The following is a 20834-nucleotide window of genomic DNA, read 5'->3' as shown; positions in this document are numbered from 1 at the left end:
GGCAGGCACGTACTTTTGAAGTAGCATGAAGTACCCCAGGGCCGTCCTTTTTTTACATTAATCAGGTCCCAAGTGGAACTTGGGTTCCAATATGCATCACCCGTGGTCTCACAACCCCAAGAGGCACAAAAGTAGTCACTCTCCTGTCCACACTGGTTAGATGTTGCTCTACCTTCTCGAGGGCAAACATAAAAATCAACCTTGGCTAAACTTGTCCTTTTGTCCGGGGAACAGCATCCTGCATTAAAGCCCCCCATATTGGGTATGCCCGAGCAGTCTTTTACCGGGAGTTTATCAAAGGTGAAACCGGGCAGGTCCCAGGGGCGGGGCGATCCGGCTACTAATTGGCAAACATCTGGGGTTAGATCTGGCCACCAAGCTCCCCACGGATGGCGGTCGGAGCTGATCTGCCAGACTACATCTGCTGTGCCAGACAAAATCTGCCAGGTCTGTCGCACGGGCTGGTGGGGATTGGGAGAGGCAACACTCAAGAGGGATAGGAATAGCAAGTAAGCAAGGGAAGCAAAGGAAATCATTTTCGCGTAAGTCTTATCTTTAAGGGATTTTGAGTGCGCTGCACTTTCCAGTCCGGGTTTGTTGAGGTCTCTTCCGGGGTCCGGGCGGCCTTGACGTGGGACGCGTGGATCCAGGCGGCGATTCCGTCCACTTTTACGGCTGTAGGAGTGGTGAGGAGAACGATGTATGGTCCTTTCCACCGTGGTTCCAAGTTTTTGGTCTGATGGCGTCGGACCCACACAGAATCTCCTATCTGGAAACGATGAGGCACGACAGGGTCGTTTTGTTGATCCTGGTACACTGCCGCAAGAGGCCTCCAGACTTCACGCTGGACAATCTGAAGTGCCTGCAAGTGAGCTTGTAAAGAAGGGCTATTAGCATAGTCAGATATATGAGGGTCAAGAAAATTGACAGCCGGCGGGGGAGCTCCGTACAAGATTTCAAAAGGGGTGAGGCCATGGGGGCCAGGGGTATTGCGAGCGCGGTAAAGGGCAAGGGGCAGGAGGAACACCCAGTCCTTTGAGCCAGTTGCAAGTGTTAATTTGGTTAAAGTCTCCTTAATCGTTCTATTCATTCTTTCTACCTGCCCTGAGCTCTGGGGTCTGTAAGCACAGTGTAATTTCCAATCAATCCCCAACAGTTTGGCCACCAACTGACTTACCTGGGAGACGAACGCAGGCCCATTATCAGTCCCTAATACCTGTGGCATACCATATCGGGGAAAAATTTCTTCCATCAGTTTTTTTGTTACCACTCTGGAGGTTTCATGTTTGGTAGGGAAAGCCTCTACCCAGCCTGAGAAGGTGTCCACAAATACTAGGAGATATCTGTAACCATACTGTCCAGGCTTAATCTCCGTGAAGTCGATTTCCCAGTGAGTCCCAGGTCGCTGTCCTCGTACCCGCACTCCTGGCCCTATTTTGGTCTTTCCAGCGTTGACACGGGCACATATTGTGCATTGATCTGTCACTGCTTGTAGGCTGTCCTCTTTTCCCAGAAGATGCATTAGCCCTTCCTCACGCTCAAGGAGGGTCTTCATTTTCCGGTTGCTAAGATGGGTTAGTTTGTGGAGGCGGTCTATCATTTGACGAGTCCACTTTCTTGGCCAAACAGTCTTCCCATCGTTAGTCCAAGCCCCTCTCTCAGGGTCAAAGGTGGCCCCCATTTTCTTTAGATCGTCTATGTCCTCTGGACTGTAGGGGAGCGGACTGGGTCTTTTTGTTCGCGGCTTGGTTGTCATGGGGAGGAGGACCGGGGTGGTTGGAGTTCCGGCTAGCGCTGCCTCCCGGGCCGCCCTATCAGCCAGTCGATTGCCTCTCGCTTCCGAGGTTTGTCCTTTTTGGTGTCCCGGACAGTGTATAATGCTCAGTTTTTGGGGCAAGAACAAGGCCTCCAATAGGGCCAGAATTTCCGGCTTATTTTTAATTTCCTTGCCCTCTGAGGTCAATAAGCCCCGCCTGCGATAGATTTCTCCATGCACATGGGCCGTAGCAAAAGCGTAGCGACTATCGGTGTAGACGTTAAGTCTCTTGCCTTTTGCCATTTTGAGTGCATGGGTCAGGGCGATCAGCTCGGCACGCTGTGCTGACGTCCCAGGCGGAAGTCCCTCCGCCCAAACTACCTCAGTCTCGGTGGTGACAGCAGCTCCGGCCTTCCTCTCACCATGGTCCAAGAAGCTGCTCCCATCTGTATACCAAGTGAAATCAGCATCCCGGAGGGGCTGGTCGGTCAAGTCCGGTCGAGTTCCATGTACTTCGGCCAGGATCTGCAAACAGTCATGGGGCTCCGCCTCCCCCGGTTGTGGCAGTAGGGTAGCGGGGTTCAGAGTTACTACAGGCCCGAACTGTATTCTGTCTTTATCTAGGAGCATGGCTTGGTAGTGGGTCATGCGGGCGTTAGAGAGCCATCGGTCTGGTGGTTGTTTGACCAGGGCCTCTACGGCATGTGGGGCCAGGATGACAAGTGGCTGGCCTAGGGTAAGCTTACCCGAGTCTTTTACCAGGACTGCAATCGCCGCAACCATCCGCAGGCACGGGGGCCATCCGGAAGCAACCGGATCCAGCTTTTTGGAGAGATAGGCCACAGGACGTCTCCAAGGCCCCAGCTTTTGGGTCAGGACTCCTTTTGCATATCCTTGCTTTTCATCTACAAACAGCTCAAAAGGTTTGGTTAGATCTGGCAACCCTAAAGCCGGGGAGTGTAAGAGCGCCTCCTTAATGTTTTGGAAGGCTTTTTGTTGGATCTCTTCCCAGACAAATAGCGTCCCGGGTTTTGTTAACGGGTACAGAGGGGCGGCTATCTCCGCGAAGCTGGGAATCCACAGTCGGCAGAATCCAGCTGTTCCCAGAAACTCTCGCAACTGCCTTGGACTCTGGGGTGGGGCAATATCCATAATTGCCCGTTTGCGAGACTCTGTCAGCCACCTCTGCCCGTCTTTGATCTGATATCCTAGATACGTTACTTGCTTCTGACAAATTTGCGCCTTTTTGGCGGAGGCCCTGTAGCCGATGGCACCCAGGGCCTGCAGGAGATCTTCAGTCCCTGAGTTGCAGTCCTCCTGTGTCTGGGCTGCCAGCAGGAGATCATCTACGTACTGGAGCAATATTAACGTGGGATGTTGAATTCTGAAGTCGGCTAGGTCCCGATGTAACGCCTCATCAAATAGTGTGGGGCTGTTCTTAAACCCCTGGGGCAGTCTAGTCCAAGTCAATTGCCCCGACACTCCCAGCTCTGGATCCTTCCATTCAAAGGCAAAAATAGGCTGGCTACTGGGATGGATTCTTAAGCAGAAAAACGCGTCCTTTAAGTCTAAGACAGTATACCAGATATGAGTGGGGGGCAGACTGCTCAATAGGTTGTATGGATTAGGGACCGTGGGGTGAATGTCCTCAACCCGCCTATTAACTTCCCTCAAGTCCTGTACTGGTCTATAATCTTGAGTTCCCGGCTTTTTGACCGGGAGGAGCGGAGTATTCCAGGGAGACTGGCAGGGGGTTAGTACTCCTTGGTCTAACAGTCTCTTTATGTGAGGACGAATTCCCCGACGGGCCTCTTGGGACAGCGGGTATTGTTTTATAGACACAGGGGAGGCGGTGGCCTTTAGTTGGATAACTAAAGGAGCCTGGTGGACGGCTAAGCCTATGCCTCCCGTCTCAGCCCACGCTTGCGGGAACTTTCGCACCCAAGGCCGTATGTGGGCGTCCTCTTTGTCCTGTTTTTGTTCATACAACCTGTACTCGTCCTCTATTCCGAGGGTCAGTACATGTAAGGGCTGTCCCTTGGGCCCAGTAATGCGTGCCCCTGTCTCCTCAAAATGAATTTGTGCCTTTAATTTGGTTAACAAGTCTCTTCCCAGTAGAGGGTAAGGGCAGTCGGGAACATGCAAGAAGGAATGCGTTACCTTACCGGTGGCCAGTTGCACTCTTCGATCGGTGGTCCACCGATACCGCTTCCCTCCAGTGGCTCCTTGCACCCAGGCTGATCGGTCACTCAGGGGTCCGGGGGCCGTGGTTAATACTGAGTGTTGGGCCCCCGTATCCACCAGGAAGGTGACGGGTTGCCCCCCAACTTCCAGAGTTATCCTAGGCTCAGGGGGGGGCTCCTGGCCTGGACCCCCCTAGTCGTCTAAGGTTAGCAAGGATGTCTGGGGCCTAGGTCTCCGAGGTCCCCTGAGTCTTTTTGGACAGTCCCTCACCCAATGTCCCTTTTTTTTACAGTATGCACACTGGTCCTTTTCCAATTGGGTGCCTGGTTTGTCTCCCTTCTGTCTTCCCTGCTCCTGCTGCTGTCCTGATACTATGGTGGCCAACAACTTACTCATCTCCTTTGTTCTTTTACGATCACGTGCACTTTCTCTCTCTTCAGCTTCTTTTCTCAGCCTTTCCTCCCTTTCTTCTGGAGTCTCCCTTTTATTATAAATGCGTTCGGCTTCTTTAAGCAAGTCCTGGAGGGACAATGTCTGAAGATCCTCCTGCCTCTCTAGCTTCTTTCTGATATCAGGAGCCGATTGCCAAATAAAAGACATAGCAACATTTGTAGCCTGCCCTGGATCCTCAGGGTCGTAAGGAGTGTAAATGCGATATGCCTCCTTAAGACGCTCAAGAAAAGCCGAAGGCGACTCCTCTACTTTCTGAACTACTTGCTTTACCTGCGCCAAATTGGTGGGCCGCCGGGCGGCCCCTTGGAGACCCACTATTAGCAACTGGCGGTAAAGGCGTAGGTGGTTCCTACCTGCATCCGTATTGAAGTCCCAATTGGGCCGTTCCAAGGGAAAAGCAGCGTCTATCTCATTAGGCAGTTGAGTGGGACGCCCGTGGTCCCCGGGGACGTTCTTCCTAGCTTCGAGGAAAACACGCTGTTTTTCCTCAGTAGTCAACAGTACCTGCAATAGTTGCTGGCAATCGTCCCAAGTGGGTTGATGAGTCACTAAGATAGATTCAATTAAGGAGGTTAGTTTTGAGGGGTCTTTGCTAAAGGGAGGGTTGTTAGTTTTCCAATTATACAAGTCTGAGGCCGAAAAGGGCCAATATTGCAGCTGGCCGTTCGTCCCTGCACGCAGAGGAAACGCCTGAGAGGTGGAGGTAGAGTCCGGGACCTGTTCTCGGCGTCCGCGGAGTCGACCGGCCACCGGGGATGGTGCAGGGTCGGCAGGCGGTGGAGGGGCGGCAGCCACTGCTTCCTGAGGCTGCTGAGCATGTCCCTGATAGGGAGGCGGTTCTTCCGTCAGCAAATCCAGGAGAACTTCTTCCCCTGGTGGCAGAACCTTTGGGGTGGCAGGCCTGCCTTTCTCCGGAGGCACCTGTTTTTTACTTTCTAGGGGAACAAGGGCTGGGTAAAGTGAGGAATGTGAGGGAGGTTGGGGAGCTGGAGAGGGGAGGAGAGGAGGAGGGAGTTGGGGTTGGGGAGTCAAGGACGGAAGGAGCGGGGACGGGAGTTGAGGTGCAGATGGAAGGGTCAAGGGGGTAGGGGGTTGGGGCGCCGGGGCGGGTAGGAAGGGTTTTATCCACGAGGGAGGATCAGAAATAAGAGCCTCCCAAGTGACAATATAGGGGACCTGGTCTGGGTGTCCGTGTGGTCCCGGATCCATGACTTTGGCCTTAACCTGTAAGGCAATGGTTAGGTTAAAGGTTCCTTCTCGTGGCCAGCCACAGTTGAAAGTGGGCCACTCTGATGAACAGAAAGTTATCCATTTTCTTTTCTTAACTTCTACTGAAAGATTGTGAGCCGCTGTTTGCACATCTCTCCAGTTCTGTAAAGTAAGGTTAAGCGGGGTCGCGACAGTTTGTCCCATTTTATAAAAACTTTTAGCGAACACAAACACAAGACAGACAATACGTAACTTCGCTGCGCGTCTTTGCTCTCAAACAGAAAACAACCTGATGGAGACTTTATTGAGAGTCCGGATCTCTCGTCTCCTCTGATGAACCACGCGTCCGAGGGGACCGGGTTTCAGATGGGCCACTTTTTCAGGCCCTCGGATGAGCCACTGTTTCAGGCTCCGGATGAGCCACTGTTTCAGGCTCCGGACACCCCCAAGACGTCTCCTGGGGGTTGCGGTCGGGAGTACGAGCTCGTCAGCTCCTCCACGGGCCCGCCAGATACGGACGAGTACGGCCGAACTCACCAGATTCGCAAGCGCACAGAATTTGGCCACACAAGACTTCAGACAGCTTACAGACAGCACACAGACGACACACAGATGCTGGCCAGCTTACCTCCCGAAAATGGGTCGGTGGTCCCTGGGTGGGGGTCTCTATCCCGGACGAGCCCCCAGATGAAAGACCCCCGGCGGCGTGGGGTGTCCTTCAATCTGAAGAGACCCTTCCCCAAGGAACAACGAGACCACTTGTGCGGATGCAAACAGCAAGAGGTTTATTCGGGCAAGCCCTCGGCTCCCAGGTGCACTCAACCTCGAGATCCACAAGGTTCGGGTTGAGTGTCTGAGAACCGGTTACACGGGTACCCGGGGCGACAAAGTCTATCGGGTGACTTGCGCGCCGAGTGCTTGAAAGCACCCTCTTTTTATGGACAGCAGAGGCGAGGTTACAGAAGCGAGATGCGTGGTTACAGGGGGATGATTGGTTAATTTCAAATTACGTTCAGGGTGGGGATTGGTCAGGTTAAGCTAGCCAGATGGGGTAGGTGGGGTTGGGGGAAGGCTGACGTGTTGGTACTTGCCCGGACAAGTCCGTGCGGGTCGTTATGCACCGAAACTGTTCGTTCCCTGATTTTGACAAGTGATTTACTACATCCTGCCTCACCCTAACATTAAGGCTGAGTTTTACGGGAAGGAATGTGGTGGTCGGCTATTTTACCGGAATGCCTGGTTTTAAGGCATGTACTAGGGTCATGCTAGGGTCTGCCGGCGGTGACTCAGAGGCTCGAGGTTTCGTTTCCTGGTTAGCGGCCTGCACTTATCTCCAGGGAGGGGAAGGGTTAGTGTTAGCGCAAGCAAGTTTACAGAAGCAAAACCAGCAGTTAGCAATTGTATAATATAATAATTTTAACTTTAATTTTTAATCTTTTGCTGGGCTCAATAGGGGCTTCGGGAGGAGCGTCTGGGGTCTTTCAAGAGAACCGGGAGCGACCTAAGGTCTCTTCGAAGAAGCAGAATTTTAAGGTCCCACATCTAGAGAGTCACCCCAAGTAAGCTGAAGAAGAGTATAAACCGATTGCATGAGCAAGCACATGTGATGGCAGTGCTTCTGGTAGTGGTGGCTGAGGCCCTGGATTTGCACATAGCTTCCCCAGGAGATTTAGAAGCGCCCGCATGGGAGAAAGCAGCAAGGGGAGCCCACAGCCAGGCCGGCCACAGTCAGATGCAGAGACCATACAACACCTGGAACCCTGAATACCACACAAAATACCGCCCCCCCCCCCCCCCCCCCCCCGCATCTGCATGGGAAGGTCTTCACCCACTGGAGAAGAGTGACATTTTTGAAAGTGGCAAAGAAGCTGCCAGAGAACCTGGATGGAGATACTTGCTGGAGAAGTGGGAACATTTTTGAAAAGGGCAAAGGAATCTGAAATCCTTGCACTACCCCTCTCCCTCTCTCATGGAAAGCATAAGCCCCGCCCTGTGGGAGGCAAACTGCATCCCCTCCCCCTCTAACCTCCCCCCTCCACCCCCCCAGCAGAGAGCAAGGACAAGCTTGCATTCCAGCCAAATTCCAACACACATGGAAGGACCAGCTGAGCACCTTGGAATTACAAACCTGGAAGTCTCTAAAATCTCACTGAAAAAAGAAAAGAAAAAGACAGGTCTGAAAAGCAGAGTGGGTTTCCAGGCTGGACTGGGGAGTAAGAAATCAAGTACTAACCACACCTCCATATCAGGGAATGCTACAGATCCTAGATATGACACAGCCCTGCCCACACCTGACCCCTGTGCAGAGTCTAGACAGCAGGTAAAAGAGATCTCTCACCTGCGAGTCAGAGAGCCACAAACCCCACGTGATGCCTAATCTCAGCTGGGAAGTGAGCTGCAAAGACTCCAATCTTCTGCCACTCAACGAACTGATAAGAGAATTCACCTTTTCTCCTTGATTTCTAAACTACAGTCAGGACTTAGGAACTATTTTCCAGTTGTACTGAGAATGGGAATGTAGAGAACAACCACACTGCATATCAAGATGGCTTCAGAATCCAATTACACTCAAGCTCCCTATACTTGAACACTGCACTTCAAACACTAACCTTCAAACAGCAGAGATGCCTCTTACCTGTGAAATAAGGAACTCTATCCCTTGGTCCTGCCCAGATCTCCTGCTGCAGATCTCAGCAACTAAAACAGAGACTCCACTAAGATACTGCAAGACACAAGGCTCCCCAAACAAATTGGAGAAATGACTTTTTTTTAGTTTGTTCTTTGTTGTTTTGTTTAGTGTTAGATATATTGTCTATGGTGCTTGCTAAGCCTGTTTCTTAGTTGTGCGTATACATAATTCTATATTTTTTATTGTTCAATTGTATACTTTTTTCTTTTTTAGTTTTTTCCTCCTTTCCTCTCTTCTTTTTATTATTATTCTTTTTTCCACCTTTATTTTCAGTATTTCTTTTAATATTATGTTTATGTTTAACATCTTTGTTTATATTTATTCTCATCTTTCTCTTTTTCTTTATTTTCTGTATTCCTTTATTCCATTATTGTTTGTCTGTTTGTTTTTGTTTTGATTCTGTCTAGTTGGCTCATCCAGTATTCTTTTTGGTTTGTTTACTTTATCCTGACCCTTATCACAAATTTGTCCACTGGCTACAAACATATTTAATCACCACTATACCCTTCCTCAAACAAAAGTGAAAGTGAAGGCATGTTCAGATAGGGGAATACCTGTCTATATCTGATTTTAAAGTCTATGCAATTGTGGTGCTCTGTGTTGGTTTTTTACTTTATATTATGTCCTCTTGTGGTTTCAGATTTGAGGGCTTTTTTTTTCCCAGATGGGCAGAACAAACTATAGAAACACAAGATAAATGGCAATTCAAAAAAGCTCAACTCCCACAGGGAAAAACAAAACAACAATAACAACAACAAAAAATAGGCAATAGAGCAGACAATGAAGGACCTAGAAGATAGTTCTCAAAATGCTTTAAAAATACTGCTGCTAAATATGTTTAATGAAAAGATAGAAAATCTATACAAGGATATGTGTAAGCTTGATAAAACTAGCCAGATTATTTGATGAATTCATGGAATCCACAAACAGAAAGCTAAATGAATACCAAGAGAAGGAAAGGAAGTCCAATGAAAAATATAGTCACTTAGCTAAAGGCTATGAGAGAAGATACAGATAAACAAATCAAGGAAGTAAAGAAGTCCATATTTTCCCCACTTTCCAATATAAGACCTAAAGGAAAGCGTCAATAAAGAGAAGTTATTAAAATGATCAATTAGAGGGGCTGGGAAGGTGGCTCAGTGGTAGAGCGCTTGCCTTGCATGCATGAGGCCCTGGGTTCAATTCCTCAGCACCACATAAGCAAAAAGAAAAAAGCCAGAAGTGGCACTATGGCTCAAGTGGTAGAGCGCTAGCCTTGAGCTGAAGAGCTGAGGGACAGGGCCCAGGCCCAGAGTTCAGGCCCCACGACCGGACCAAAAAAAAAAAAACAAAACAAAACAAAAAAATAAATAAAATGATCGATTAGAAAGCAGAGAAAAATTTTTAAAAAGTAGAAAGTCTTGGAAGAACAGATGACATAGAAGACAGTCTCAGGAAGCAATGATACATTAGACATTTTAAAGAAAGAGGAGACAATTATCCAGATCAAATCCAATAATCCAAAAAGGAGCATGTAAGAACTTTGGTTTCAATGAGAAGACCTAATTTAAGATTGATCTGTATAGAGGAAGAAGAGAAGGCAACTAAAGGGAGAGGAAATCTAGCAGAGAACTTCTGAACATCTAAAATGATAGGCCCATTCAGATACAAGAAGCCTTTAGAACTCCAAACGGACAAGACAAAAAAAGAACATACCACAAAGTGTCAATAGAGACCAAAGAAAGGATTCTTTAAAGATAAATTATTTATAAAGAAAAGCCAGTCAGAACAGCTAACACAAGCTAAGGTTTCCAAAATTGTATCAGTTAAGTCTGAGGAGTTTACTAAATGAAGTGGTATTCGTTTAATTTCCTTCCACTCGACTTTCTTCAAAAATTGGGCTGAGGGCTGGGAAGGTGGCTCAGTGGTAGAGCGCTTGCCTTGCATGCCTGAGGCCCTGGGTTCCATTCCTCAGCACCACATAAGCAGAAAAAAAAAGCCGGAAGAGCACAAGCCTTGGGCTGAAGAGCTGAGGGACAGCGCCCAGGCCCAGAGTTCAGGCCCCATGACCAGACCCCCCCCCCCAAAAAAAATTGGGCTGATACAAAATAGAAGGCATTTTCTAGCAAAGCCAGGTTTGTGTAAGGACAGAATATTAATTGTAAACCCACTACTTGAGTTTATAACATTTTAGTTTTGCAAAACTAAAGGGTAAAACTCTTACCCTTTATCTTTCTTGCGGTTGTTTTTAATGTATTTATAATGTACCATGTGATTTGTTTTGTTTGTTTTGTATGTTCTTTTCCCATGGTATAACCCCTGTCTTCACTGTATTTGATTCTGGTGCCCTGAGTACATTTTTCTAATTTGGGAAGAGGAAGGGAAATTACAAAATGCTGAACTAAGGATACAGGCTGACTCACTGTAACAATGAGAAATACAAGACACTATGTTGAAAACGAACATCACACCTTCAGGGGTAGCAGGGAGAGGAGTTGGGGAAGGTGGGGAGAGAAGGGATGGTAGGGGAAAAACAAAGGAGGGGATAACAATGCTCAATAGGAAATGTACTCATTACCTTATTCATGTAACTGTAATCCCTCTGTACAGTATTTTTACAATAAAAAATATTTATAAAGAAAACATACTCTTTACAAAAGGATTCTTGAATAAAAATTATAACTTAAAAATAAATTCTAAAAAGGCTTTGAGTTTAATTTTAGGATTATATTATATTAATAGTCCATGATAAGAATACATTTATTGAAGAGGCATTTAGCCAGAGCTTATTAAGAGTAAAATAGCTGGGTACCTGTAAACATAGCTACTCAGGATGCTGAGATCTGAGGATCACAGTTCAAAACCAGCCTGGATAGGAAAGTCCATGAGACTCTTTTCTCCAATAAACCACCAGAAAACCAGAAGTGGCACTGTGGCTCAAGTGGTAGAGAGCTAACCTTGAGCTGAAGAGCTGAGGGACAGCAGGTAAGCCCAGAGTCCAAGCCCCATGACTGATCCCCCTCCCCCAAGAAAAAGAGTAAAATATCAGAATCCACAAACCTGAAAATAATTAAATATAACTTGTAATCAATTTAAACCATAAATCTTAATTTTTAGTTTGACATATTGATTATTAATTGGGTTAGAAATAAAAATCCATTGCTCACACAAATATTTTATAAATTTCTTTTTTTTTTTGGTCATGGGACCTGAACTCTGGGCCTGGGCGCTGTCCCTCAGCTCTTCAGCTCAAGGCTAGTGCTCTAATACTTGAGCCACAGAGCCACTTCTGACTTTTTTGCTTATGTGGTGCTGAAGAACCAAACCCAGGGCCTCATGAAGGCAAAACAAGCACTCTATCACATTCCCAGTCTTATAAATTACTTCTATGAAGAAAAGCCAGTTATATTTTTCTGGCCTCAAATTGTTTCTAAATTATAAAAACAAACAAATGTTTTTAAACTGCTTTAGAACTTCCCACTTTCCTGCTAGTACATGGAAAATTATTCTCCCATAATACATCTTGGCATACAAAGATAAGCAATATGCTTCAAGATTTTCCAAAATGTCTGTGAGTTCTTGGTAATGATATGAGCTATTTATTTGCACTGAAAACCCCAAGATCATTATATAAATCATCTATTTGCAGCCTCATCAAATAAACTTGCTAATGTTACCAACTGATCATTTTTGTCTCCATAAAATAATCTTATATAATAAATAGAGTATCCATTAATTAGACTGTACTTTTTTCAAAAGAGAAATAAAAAGTAAAAATTAGCAGCACTATGATTCTATTTGTTTGGTATCAAAACCAAAGCTGAAATGTGAAGTAAATCTTGAGTATTAATTACCAAAGGCTCAGGTGGTTGCTTTGATAGTGTTAAGAAGTTCTTTCTTTTCTGTCTTTGTAGTGATTATAAATCTGTGGACTTTTAAAGGTGATCCAGTGTCAGTTCTTCTTAGATAATTGGGAAATATCACTTCCTTCTGATCAAAGACATTTCCATTCAGAAAATCTTAACTTCATGTCACTTATTCAACAACTGATTTCATCAATTACTTTTCAATTGCAGAAAAATGTGAATTCCTTTTGCATGTAGTCATATGGTTAAGAAATCACTCTTGTATTTAAAGCCTCATTCTTCTAAATGGAAGATATATAAAGCAGTCAAAGGTATATTGCTTTTGTACTGCGTTAAGGACATTCTTTAATTATTTATACATATTTTACTAGATTTCAAACTGAATTTCATCATAATTCATCCTAATGACTTTTAAAAACTATTCATTCTGAGCATGGTGGAGGACTCAGAGAATTATCCATGTGATTAAAATATTAAAAAGATTTGTATTTGGATAATTGAGGCCTAAATACTATGATGTCTGAGTTATCTATATAATGGCCATAATTCTTTATTTTTATGTAATTACAGTTGGCTTTTTTTTCTTTCATCAATTGTGGGCTTGAACTCAGGGTCTAGACATTTTCTCTGAGCTCTTTTGCTCAGGGCTAGTCTCCTACCATATTGAGCCACAACTTTACATCTGGTCTTTGAGTTGTTTATTGGGGCTTAGAGTCTCACGAGGACTTTTCTGCCTGGGCTGGCTTGGAACTGTGATCCTCATATCTCAGCCACTTGACTAGCTAGGATTATAGGCATGAGCCTCTGGGCCCAGCTACAGCTGGCTTTTTATGATACTTGTTACCTATTAGACAACTGTGGGCATATTTTACCATATGTTTAAATCCAACAGGTAAGATCACAATCCTCTTCATACATAGCAAGCCTATTTTTAAAAAAATGTAGGTGGTGTTCTAAGACAATATGAATCAGTAGATATATTTTCTCTTATCATATGAGCCAACTCATATAATGTGTCATGTATTATATGACTACAATTATAACAATATAGCAATATGAACCATGTTAGATAATAATTATTGTGTTTGTCATTTACTTTATTGAGCTATGCCACCAAATTCTTAATTTATACATAGTTCCTAATAAGTATTTCAACCCCACATTGACTTAAACCTTGTCCTGTAGGTTGACCTGTTAAAAATATAGGGAATGTAATGCCACAAATCAAATATGTATAGTTCACAAAAAAAGATCTAATCATTTGATCAGATATCATTTTCTAGATTTAAGATAATGCTTGAATGCCTAATTGTTTTGTCATGATCAAGATTATGTCTGTTTTAAATATCTGAGAACGGTTTAGTATAAGATCTTCTCACTCAACTAAATTCCATAGAAGTAACAAATGGGAACCTTAATATATGCCAGATTCTATGAGTTCAATAGAGCAAAACCACTCTTCTTAGAGCAAGGAAATGAAAGATAGAGGAAGTAACTAAGGTGCCATAATACTCTTCAGGTTAGCCCTCTCCCCCCTACTATCTAAAAAGATTCCACGCTAGAAACCAAACCTTTAACATACAAACCTTTGAGGGCCACTTATCTAAACCATAGCAGAGATGAATGGTTCCTCCCTGTAAAATGCTATCTTTCTCCTTTTCAAGGGAAACATTCGTGAAGATCTTTTAGAGGAGTGGGACACTAAATAAAAGTATTGATGCTAACGAATCATAATTACCACCATTAGGCATTTATTCACCATCCTGAAGTTATTTACTTAGAGGAAATGCCTTAAAAAATCCTGACAGTTGGGCTGGGATGTAGCTTAGTGGCAAAGTGCTTGCCTAGTAAGTGCAATGTCCTGGGTTCGATCCTGAGTACCACAAAAGAAAAGACAAAAAAATTCCTGATAGTCTGTATTTGCTGTGATCATATTTTGTTAAATATTAGCTGGTAATATTGAGTGAAATTCTGTAAGTGGTAAGAATATCTGTTTTCATTTACTAAGAAATCAATGAATTGGAAGTAATAAGATGACAAGTAACCCACAGAGCCTTGAAATATAAAGTAATTAAGTAATTACATAAGTAATGATAGGTTGCAAGGACATTTCACCTTGACATGGACTCCCAGAGAAGTTTAAGCACCAAATTAGGAATAAGATCCATGTATTTACCACTCATGCTTCAGACCTTCCATAATTCCAGCAACCTAATTACCACCTTCAACATGCATTTATACTTGGTACTTATCTGTTTTATATAGATTCTGAAAAGACTAAATGAGATTCCAGATGAAGATAATGCTATTTGTCCAGTGGACAAGTCTCTTCTGGTGTGATTACTATGAGACATTTTATGAAAAATGGGAAAAAATTGTTGCTTGCAGACTACAAAGGAGTCAGATTTTTAGAAGGATTTGACCATTAAGTAGAAACTTAAATATCTAAAGAAATAATACAGTTTCTAAGGGTCTTAACTTTATGTTAAAAGTCTGTTAGTAATGGAAGAACTGAATATTTTATTTTATTTTTTGTTGGTTTGGGAGCTTGAACTCAAGGACTGAGCTCTGTCCCTAAACTCTTCCACTCAAAGCTAGTGCTCCTACCACTTTGAGCCACAACACAAATTCTGGTTTTTGAGTGGTTAATTGGAGATGAGTCTGCCTGGCTAGCTTCAAACTGCAGTCCTCAGATCTCAGCCTTCTGTGTAGCTAGGATTATAGGCGTGAACCACTGGCATCTGGTTAGGGCCGCATTTTTTAATTGCATCAATGGTGTTCAAAAGGATGTGATTTTAATTTAATCATAAGAATTGAAAAAAAATTGTAAATAAAAGAAATGATTTGGACCAGAAATGGAAATTTTATTCATTTGTGGAACAAATCACACAGAGTAGTCCTGTAGTTTTGATATTTTTTTTTTCTTGAACTTGGCTTACTGTATATGGTATAGAAATTTGTTTGTAGTGAAAGTTTGGAAAAGTGTCAGTTTTGCTTTTTTTTTTTTTTGGTCTGTCGTGGGTCTTGAACGCTGGGCCTGGGCACTGTCCCTCAGCTCTTCAGCTCAAGGTGAGCGCTCTACCGCTTGAGCCACGCTCACCTTGAGCCACAGCGCCACTTCCGGTTTTTTAGTGGTTTTTATTGGAGATTAGAGTCTCACGGACCTTTCCTGCCCGGGCTGGCTTTGAACCATGATCCTCAGATCTCAGCGTCCTGAGTAACTAGGATTACAGGCGTGAGCACCGGTGCTCGGCGTCAGTTTCGCTTTCTTATACTGATGTGACCATAACATACAAACACACATATTCAGGGTGGGAGGACATTAACAGAGAAGGAAAGGGGAAGAAGAGAAAGAACAAACTGTTTCAGCTGCAGAAATTAAAATAAACAAAAGTTCTTAGTTTTAAATTTGAATTTTCTTTAAGTACAGCATTTGTTATCATGTGGCTTATGTCTGTAATCTTAGCTACAAAAGAGTCAAAGCCAGCCTGGACTGAAAAGTCCACGATTCTCTTACTTCCAGTTAAATACCAAACCATAAAACAAAATCAACAAAAATAAGCTCTGGCTCAAGTGGTAGAGTATGAACCTTGAGCAAAAATGCTCAAGGGCACTGGTGGCTCACGCCTATAATACTAGCTACTAACGAGGCGAAGATCTGAAGATGATGGTTCAAAGCCAGCCTGGGCAGGAAATTCTCTTATCAATAAGTCTCTTATTGGAGACTCTTATCTCCAATACACAACACAAAAAAGGTGGAAGAGGCATTGTGGCTCCAGTGAAGATTGCTTGCCTTGAGCAAAAGAAGCTTTAGGACAGAGCCCAGGCCCAGAGTTCAAGCCCCAGGCCAAGAAGGAAAAGGTAAAAAATTTAAACTTGATGTAAAAGTCACAGAACTACTCTTAACACCACACTCTATGATTGTAGTAAATTAATAATTCATACTAATATGCTATAATTCTATAAGACAAACTAACCAAACTAAAATTTTATGCATGAATTTTTATATATTTCACTAAACATTTTTGTCAACTTAGTTGAAAAACAACATGAGTTTCAAGATAACCTCTAGTAAAATTCATAATAATATAAAAATTGTTCCAAAAATTAAGAATAAGATTTAATTAATTTTAATTGGGACATGAGAGATAGATGAATTTCTCTTTGGTAATTCACTGTATTTATGTTAGCACTAAGTTTGTAATTATGTTTAAGGAACTGTGTTGTTTTCATTAACTAAAACTGGATAGTAAATAAAACATTAGCACTTTTTTTTCTGGGCAAATCTCTAAATGCCTAAAAGAAACCGAAGGTGACCTAGATAAAACATTGCAAAGATATGTGATCTTGAATAATCATAAAACATTTGGTATTTTCCATTATTCTTTTTCCTAATGATAAAACCATTCATTCATTTCTCAATATCGGAAAAGATAACATAATCAAAGGCTAATTCATCAGCAATTTCCTTTCAACTTTACAATAGTGCCATTAAAATTACTTATGATCTTGTTCAAGTGTTATTCGTGATACTACCTGTGCTTCTAGCAACTTATTGAGATGCAGAGATATCTAGTAATTTTCTTTCCAAAACAGAATGACAAAAATGCTTATTCCAATTTTATTACATGCACATTTGGGCCTTAGAAAATATTTACTGATATTAGAGAAAATCCTCTGCTTTGAACTTTAATATCCATGTCTATATATAGTTGTATATATATATTATCGTTATAGATCTTTATACATATGTATAGAACTATTTCTATCTGTATCTATATCTATATGAACATCTATATACATGTATGTCTATATGTAGATACAGATATATATATATAGTTCTATATAGCAAATTAACATGCAGCATGATGGATCTATTGTATATTTCACGTGCCTTAGAATTTAGGCTGAACATTGTGGTGGCACTATCAAGTACTCATCCATTATTTTTTCTTAGTAAGAGAATGGTAGCGTTTTAAAACATAGCAATCTATTCAGCTTAAATACATCACTATTTTCAGGCTCTCTAAATATTACTTCTTCCCTTAGGCATAAATTTATGCTGGAAAGCCTCCCATAAGATGGGGTAGGTGTTTCATTTTCATTTTGGCAAATGAGTCAAATGAGACCAACAAGGAATTGGGTGACTTGAAAGATGTGGCATAAATGCAAAACCTCCTGCACTTTTCCATATTCCTACTTGTGGAGCCCATAATAGCATACCTGACAGACTTCCAGCTATTGTAGCAGAACCAACTAAAGACCTTGCCTGCTGCCTCTTCAATCCATCTCAAGAATGCAAAGGAAGGCTCCTGTGTTAGCTTTTTCATCAAAATGACTAAATGCCTGAGAGAAATGACTTAAGGGATGAAGAATTTGTTTTGGCTCACAGTTGCAATGGTTTTAGTCCATCATGATGGAGACACAATGATGGTAAAGAAGTGGAGAGATTGAATAACTCTGCTTGCTGGCTTTATCCTTCTCCCCTTTCATTCCTCCTCGGCCTTCAGTCCCTGTGATGATCCCACACACATTCAGCGTGTGTCTTCTCCCTTAACTAATTTTTTCAAGAATCCCATACCAGAGGTCTGCTTTACTAATTTGGTGAGTGCCTCTAAGTCCAATCAAGTTCTCAGTCAAGATGAACCATCATTGCTATTTTCCTGAAAACATGAAACTCTTCAAAATAAGAGACTTTAATCTGCAGACTCCCTAGTATCTGTGTTTAATCTTCCTGCGAATGCCTGACCTTCTAGGATTCTTCCACTCACCCTCCCTGTTTCTAATTCTTAGTTTCACTTGCATTGTGGAATGATAGTTTTCCCAGCCTTTTCCTACCCCATTCTCTTTCTATAACCATTTTCACAAATAAAATGAAGTTATACAGAGCTAAGCTGACTTTCCGAAAGTGAATTGTTGCTGGCTTACAGAAAGCCAGGAAATGAACACGAAGAAACTTGATGCTGACAATTATAGTGTCTTATGTCAGCAAAACATACCATTTGCAAGAGTGTACTGGGAAATCATTACAATCCTAACATACTCTCTTCCCTTGGGTCTACCTACCAATGCAGGAGAATAATGGCTTCCTCTCAATTTGCATTCTAGAAATTTCTTAATTTCTCTAATGCAACTAAAGAAGAACTCGGCAAACAAGGGGGCCTGGGGCCTGGGTCTCTGCCACCTCGGGAAGCGAGGTGTGCTGAAGGCACACATGCATGCACACATACATTAACACTCACCAACCATTTAAGGAGGAAATACGCTTAAGATAAAATTTTCTCAGCTATTTTATTAAACCTCATTAGTTTCTTTATGGCTTTTTTTTAAATTCCTCCAGGAACGGGTAGAATCATCTCACCAGAACAGATTGCTCCCTCTAGTGGTAGCAGTACTCAGGAGCATTGGAATTGAGATAATGACCATCCAACCAGACCACACTTGTAACTGAGATTCTTAGACTATGCATACTTTTTGCTCCCTTCTATTTGATGCGAATCCTGATGTCTGTACCCCAAAGCTGAACTGACGTATCTGTTAGGCTTTTAAAGAGGAAGTGGCCGAGTAAGAACCACACCATGCACGTGGTATTCAGGTAAGGGGTAGGTTTATTCATCGTTCTGGCTGGCACCAGGCCATGTTAGCACTCCGCGCCTGGGAAAGGCCTGGGAAAGAGTGTTGGGCTAGAACCTTATCTAAGGTAGGGGCGAGGAAATGTGTGGCCACATCGAATCTAGATGTGACCTCAAGGATGCAGATGTGACCTCTTCCAGATGTGCTGGTTGCCTAAGGTAATGCAGATACTGGGCGGAGACTTGGATGCCAGGAGGACGGGAGTCTGTTTGCCATCCAGGAGTGGATCTTACAGTGTCATGTCTTTTTCAGGGTGTCTATGCCATGTACTAAACAGCCTTTGTTTGCCTTTCCTCATGTCTCTTTGTTTGGCTTATAAGGGCCAGTGGCTTACAGGACAAGGGAAGGGATGGAATTGAAGCAGATAGCTGAGCCAATTCTCTCATAACATAAGAATGCTGAGTTGTGAAGGTGTCTAATTTGGGAGCTGGAGAAAATATTTCCTATTAGCTAAAGGTAGACAGTTTTAATCAAAAGAAGAAGCAAAGCAAATATCGCAGTGTGAACCAGAAGGTTGATGTGTTTTATGATTTCCAAAGCAATGCAACAAAATTAGAAGACTATAACCATAAAGACATAACCTGTTCCAGGAATACAATTAGCTACAAAGTCATTGTAGCAACATCATAGAGAATCTGGAGAATTAAAGGTGCTACCAAAGATAAATTTTGGAAAATACCTCTGAATCTATGTGACTCTTTAGAAAAGTTGAGTTTATGAGTCTGTTTTGTATTCAGAGAGCAAGTATGTATCACCGTAGTTATAAATGCACAAGGTCTCATACTCAGATTTGCATTTGAAAATAAGAATGGGTCTAAAATAAGTGAACCAAGTTTTTGTCAAGGTTTTCCAGGTAATTGTTGTGTTTTGAAAGACACTGATTTGTCATTGTTCTTAAAGGAATATGATGAGCATTTTGCAATGAGCTTTTATTGTACCATTGTATTGATATATGCAGTACATAAATGTTAAAATTTCAGCAGCTGATATATTTTTTATGTTTCTCCAAACAATGTGCCCAAATTGGAATATAATAGCAACAAAGAGAGTTCAGCTGTTGTTTGTGTAACTATTTTCTGATGGCTTGTCATAGAAGTCTTAGTAGAGATCCAGATGTATTCAAGTCCTGTATGAATAATCTTGGCAAAAAATATTGCAACACAGCAAAAATTAGAAAAAGGAATGTATGAGAGTAATAAAAAGAAGGGTTCATTAAGTGAAGAAATCCATCATATGACGTTGCAGAGTTCAATATCGGAAATTACTTGTGTTAGTCCACTGGAGCATACTCTTAAGAGAGGATCATGAACTTAATTTTTAACCTCCAAGCCCTCATAGGAAAAGAGTTTGCCCATCCACAAGAAAGGAACCCCTAGTCCCAGAGCAAGAGGAGACAAACTCTTCCAAAAGCTTATGCTCTACTAGTTGGAATAAGGGTCAGGGAGCCTGATCTATGCCCCACTGTGGAAAGAAAGCAGTTCCCTCATGACCTAAGCAGAGAATTCTTCCCACTGTGCTTATGTCCACTCAGCAATGTGGCTTTTATTAGGAAATTACTTCTTCCATTACAAAATAGAACAAATGGTCAACACATAAAAAAAGTTTTAACTCCCTCCAAGGAAAGGTAAACAACAAATACTAAGTAGTCAGAATTTCATTTCTCTCTCTGGATTTAGCTTGAAGAATCAAGGCTGGCAGCCCAAACCTGGATGTCATGACTATAGAAACACTTTCTTCCTGAGCTGAATGAAATTTCCATTTTCATGACCTGAAAGTTTACTTTTCTGGAACTCCTTTAGAAGTATATTTTAATGTGTTCAATCAAGCCAGGATTGTTGTTTACTGATTGTTTACTGATGGTAAAGCCATACATTTTCAACACTGAGTTGTATAAAAAGTCAGTTACAGAAGAGTGTTGCATGTTTACAAGTGAGAGTACTAGTATATTTATTATCAGGACAATTATTTGCTAGCTTATTATTTTCTCTTCTACAATTACTTATCTATATTGGCTACAACAATGTCTTCTAAAAGCAGATATAATGGTGCATAGTGTGAATATTTT

General features: G+C 42.6%; 1 protein-coding gene across 1 annotated transcript; it reads right to left on the bottom strand.

Moving 5' to 3' along the window:
- Window positions 1-532: 532 nt before the first annotated feature.
- Window positions 533-5806, bottom strand: LOC122117460. Its single transcript, XM_042691198.1, is given in 1 exon segment — window positions 533-5806. A coding segment is annotated over 1 exon segment (5274 nt).
- Window positions 5807-20834: the final 15028 nt, after the last annotated feature.

This window comes from Dipodomys spectabilis, unplaced genomic scaffold (assembly GCF_019054845.1).
Source record: "Dipodomys spectabilis isolate Male_0828 unplaced genomic scaffold, ASM1905484v1 ptg000141l, whole genome shotgun sequence".
Classification (NCBI taxonomy): domain Eukaryota; kingdom Metazoa; phylum Chordata; class Mammalia; order Rodentia; family Heteromyidae; genus Dipodomys; species Dipodomys spectabilis.
The sequence above is the reverse complement of the archived record's forward strand: the minus strand, read 5'-3'. Positions and strand labels throughout refer to the sequence as shown.